This window comes from Engraulis encrasicolus, chromosome 14 (genome assembly GCF_034702125.1).
Source record: "Engraulis encrasicolus isolate BLACKSEA-1 chromosome 14, IST_EnEncr_1.0, whole genome shotgun sequence".
Lineage (NCBI taxonomy): Eukaryota > Metazoa > Chordata > Actinopteri > Clupeiformes > Engraulidae > Engraulis > Engraulis encrasicolus.
The window spans coordinates 24,126,227-24,131,226 of NC_085870.1; the positions used below are offsets into that span (position 1 = coordinate 24,126,227).

The 5,000-nt window shown below is 48.6% G+C and overlaps 1 protein-coding gene across 1 annotated transcript in view; it reads right to left on the reverse strand.

Annotated features, from left to right (window-relative positions):
• The window catches only part of cntn4 (contactin 4), a 229,798-nt gene that overhangs the window by 13,643 nt on the left and 211,155 nt on the right, over nucleotides 1-5,000 (reverse strand). Inside the window, exons 16-17 of the mRNA XM_063215268.1 lie at nucleotides 3,838-3,987; nucleotides 1,758-1,828 (exon numbers count right to left, since the gene is read on the reverse strand). Of these exons, the coding sequence (XP_063071338.1) occupies nucleotides 1,758-1,828; nucleotides 3,838-3,987 (221 nt within the window). The remainder of the gene's footprint in view (nucleotides 1-1,757; nucleotides 1,829-3,837; nucleotides 3,988-5,000) is intronic.

Genomic DNA, 5,000 nt, shown 5'->3' on the forward strand with positions numbered 1-5,000 from the left:
ACACACACATGCATGCACACATGCATCTGCACACGCATGTGCACACACGCACGCACGCACGCACGCACGCACGCACGCAGACAGATACATACATGCACACACACAACACACACACAAACAGAAATACATAATTTATATCCATTTATATTCACACAGGTGCTCCTACCAAGTTATGTGGGACACAGAAAAAAATCCAATACTTGTAACAAGGACACACACTCACGGACAGACAAACACACACACACACACATGCACATGAACACACGCACTCGCACGCACGCACATAATAAACATACATATACATAAATCCATCAATCTCTCCCATACATATACATGGACCCAGACACAGACATACAAAAATCGATTCATATTCACACAGGTGGACAGACACAGTTAGGAGGCATATACACACAAGCTCCAGTATTGACATATGTGTCTCTCTCTCTCACACACACACACACACACACACACACACACACACACACACACACACACACACACACACACACACACACACACACACACACACACACACACACACACACACACACACACACACACACACACACACACACACACACACGAAAAACCCACCCATGCCCATACACTGAAACCCAGACACCACCCACACACACCACCCACACACACACACACACACGCACACACTGAGATACACAGCCCAGCATGCACAGTCACATCATTATTTCAAAAAAGAAAAATGAGCCCAAATGATTATTACAGTCCTACGTGTACGTGTTTTATTTTTCCTTTTTTTTTTTTAGGTCTGTGCAAAACTGCACTTCCTCTGAACTACCTCCGCTTGCCAAAATGTCATTTGTAAGAAAGCAGACAGCTGCAGTGGCAGATTATTGCAGTTGTATGCATGAATGTGCCTTTTCAAAAACAAACTGATGAAAAAAGAAAAACGTGCTGCCTGGAAAATAGTGGCAGTGGGAGAAAAAAGAGTGCCAGGGAACCAAAAAAATAAAGAGAGAAAGAGAGAAAGAGAGAAAGAGGGGAAGAGAGAGAGAGAGAGAGAGAGAGAGAGAGAGAGAGAGAGAGAGAGAGAGAGAGAGAGAGAGAGAGAGAGAGAGAGAGAGAGAGAGAGAGAGAGAGAGAGGAAAGAGAATATCAAAAAAAGAAAAAGAAAATCTTTGAAAAGTTGTCTGTAACTTTGAAAGGGAGGCATTTCTTCCCTGTTTAATTATCTTATTAAAAGCTCAAAGGCATTTCTCTATTCCCCCCGCGGGTGACGCCGGCATTTATTGCCTCTCTCCATGCTTTAAAATGGGATGCCGTACATAAAACCTGCCAGCCTCTTATTGATGGAACAAAACCAAGAGAGATGCTGACGGAATAAAGAGCCTGTCCTTTCTCTCCCCTGCCCTGCCTGCCACCAACTGAGTGTGTGTATGTGTGTATGTGTGTATGTGTGTGTGTGTGTGTGTGTGTATGTGTGTGTGTGCGCGTGCATGCGTGTGTGTATACATACCTGCTTGTGCGTGTTTGTGTCTGTGCCTGTTTACAAGTCTGCATCTGTGTGTGTGTGTGTGTGTGTGTGTGTGTGTGTGTGTGTGTGTGTGTGTGTGTGTGTGTGTGTGTGTGTGTGAGTGTGTGTGAGTGTGTGTCTGTGTGTGTGCGTGAGCGCGCGTGCGTGCGTGCGCGTGTGTGTGCCCACGCGTGTGCGCGCGCACGCCTGTGTGTGCATGCGTGCGTGTATGTGCATCTAGGAGTGGTTGCCTTGACAACCAGCGTACCTCCCAGGTGATGACGAGCTCTGAGCGGCTGCCCCCTCCTCCACTCACATTGGCTGGAGTCACCTTTGGCACTGCGGAGAAAGAGAAAGAGAAAGACAAGGAGGAGGAGGAGTAGGAGGAGGAGGAGAAGGAAAAGGAAGAGGAGGAAGAGGAGAATGAGAATGAGAATGAGAAGGAGAAGGAGAAGGAGAAGGAGAAGGAGGAGGAGAAAGAGAAGGAGGAGAAGGAGGGACAGACAGAGAGAAGAAAGAAGATCAGAGATATATGTATAGATTAGAGAGAGGGGGGGACACAGGGAGCGGAGATAAGAGAGATAGAGATGAGAGAAGAAGGGACACAGAGAGGAGAGAAGAGAGAAGACAAGAGAGATGAGAGATGAGAGATGGATATGATCGAAGGAGAGACACAGAGAGAGAAGAGAGAGAGGGATGAGAGAAGGAGGGAACACCGAGAAAGAAAAAGAGAGACTTAACATGTTTTTATCGAACACTTCACAAGTCATACATTGCCAGAACACAGGGAGCACAGATAGGCAAACCCCACAGCAGAATACCCCCTTATATTTTCATGCACAAAGAGAAAGAAACAGAGAGTATAAAAGAGACATAGAGAAGGAGACACAGACAAAAAGAAAGGGAGAGAAGAGAAGAAATAACGAGAGAAGAGAAGGAGGGGCATAAAGAAAAGAAAGAAAGAAGAAAATAATACTTATAGAGGTGAGAAAAGGAGTGTCATTCAGAGGAAGAAAGAAAGAGAGAATATAAAGAGAAGAGAGATGTGAGAAGGAGGGCGAGAAAAAACAGAAATAAGACAGAAGAGAGATGGACATGAGAAAAGGAATAGAAGAACAGAGAGAACGACAGAGTGGGAGGAGAGACATACAGCACAGAGAGGAGAGAGTCAGATGAACAGGCGCAGACAGACAGATGGACAGACAGGAAGTCAGAGATGGACAGACAGGAAGTTGGAGAGGAGACAGTCAGGCAAAGAGAGTGACAGACTGAATGAGTGAGTCAGGCTTCCATCCAACGTCTTTGCATTAGTAATCCAGATTCACACAGAGAAGTTTGGCTCAAAGACATTCTCTTATCACACACATGGACATTGTGGATATTGTCAGTGTGTCCGCGTGTGAGTGTTAGGCTGTGAGTTTTTCAGTGTTCACTGAATTAATTACTTAAACGAGTTGGGTGGAAGACTGCTATTTTTCCACTTTTGCCTCTTTTCCATTGCCAGTTTTCTCGTAGGCCCACAGCTCGACAAAGCGCAACTCGGCCGCCACAGTGGCAGCTGAGTCGCGCTGTGTCAAGCTGTAGATCTACTATACCAGAAAACCGGCAGTGGAAAAGAGGCATTTCATAACTGATTTTTTCCCCAAATGTAATCACGTCATCTGAACCCCAAGCAGTGCTTAATTCATTTCTCTTAGAACGGAAAGCAGGGGGGTGGCGCAGGAAGCCATGTAATTGCCGCCCACGCTATGGAAGAGCACAAAACGCTGTGAAAGCTGCTATGTACAGTTGGACTGAACACACGCTGAGTCATTCATTCATCCACTCATTCGTGCGTACAGTACATGTGGACTGCTGAGATGGAGGTGTTAACACCCGCTTGGAAGCAGGGGCGTAGCATCACATACTTTGCCCTATGATCAACCAACTTCAGTGAAGTATGCAGAGCCCTTAAGCCCTTTGTGCAGAGGCTATGTTACAACACTGTACTGTCAACACTGTCACCAACCAAAATGGTAATGGCCGAATCTTAATCCGTTACTTCAGGCTATCAGTAGTGTCATAGCAATGTTGCTATGATGTAGTTCAATAATGAACTTAACCTATAGGACCACTGATTGAACTTTCTGTTGCCGTGTGTGTGTGTGCGTGTGCGTGTGCGTGTGCGTGTGCGCGCGTGCGTGCGCGCGCGTGTGTGTGCGTGCATGCATTTGTGTATTTATTGTATGCTTGCATGTTTCTTTTGTGTGGACCTGCTTGGAGGTCTATAGAGTGACAGAGTAGTAGTAGTAGTAGTAGTAGTAGTAGTAGTAGTAGGAGTAGTAGTAGTAGTAGGGAGTCGTGCTTACGTGTTTCTTTGGTGCGCGCCTGCTTGGACGGCTTGCTGGGCTCCCCGGTTCCCACCGTGTTGCTGGCCAGCACCCGGAACTCGTACTCCACCCAGGGGCTCAGGTCGGTCACCGTGGCGATCATGTGCTGGCCCCTCACCACCTCCGGAACTAGCAAAGCAAGGCGAAAAGAGAAAAGACGGGGAATTACTGTATAGTCAGGCAGGCAGGCCATCCCTACGCTTCTACCATCCCACTGTGAGGCGAGCTGCGGCCTGACCTGCCCCCCAACGTACCCCCCCCCCCCCCACACACACACACACACACCCCCGATGCTGTTCACACACACATATGCAGACCCACCTCTACCACCTGGCACTGGCAGGCAAAAGAAGAGAAATAATCAGGTACCCCCCAACCCCCCAACCTCCAACCTCCAGAACGGCCAGGCAAGGCAAAACGGGAAAAATAGTCAGGCTCAGGGCCACTGATAGTTTTCGCTGGGCCCGGGACAGGGGTATCTGAAAGGGCCCCCTACCTAGTAATGTAATGGGAACCCAATTCTGGCCCCCTGTGTCCCTGTGCCCGGGAATATATACCCCTTTGTTCCCCCCTGTCAGCAGACCTGGTTGGGCTTATACCCGCTACCACCTCCAGAACTGGCAGGCAAAAGAGGAATAATAGCCAGGCAGGGAGGCTGCCTCCCCTCCACTTACACCTTCCCACCAGGAGCTGTGGCCTGCCTGCTCCCTGCCTGCAGTGCTCACCTGCTGCCATTCACACACATATAGAGGATGCATGCAGGTGAGCAGGCAGGCAGGGAGCTCACACAGCTACACACACACTTTCTTTAGTCTCTTTCTTTAGTCTCTCTCTCTCTCCCTCCCATCCTCTTTCTCTCTGTCTCCCTCTCTCTCTCACACACAGACACACAGACACACAGACACAGAAACAGACACACAGAAACAGACACACAGACACAGACACAGACACACAGACACAGACACAGACACACGCACACGCACACGCGCCCGCGCGCACACACACACACACACACGCACACGCACACGCACACGCACACACACACACACACACACACACACACACACACACACACACACACAGAGCGTGTCTTCCATTTGTTTCAGCTCTGCCTCTGCCCTGTTCTGAACCCGACTGCTGTG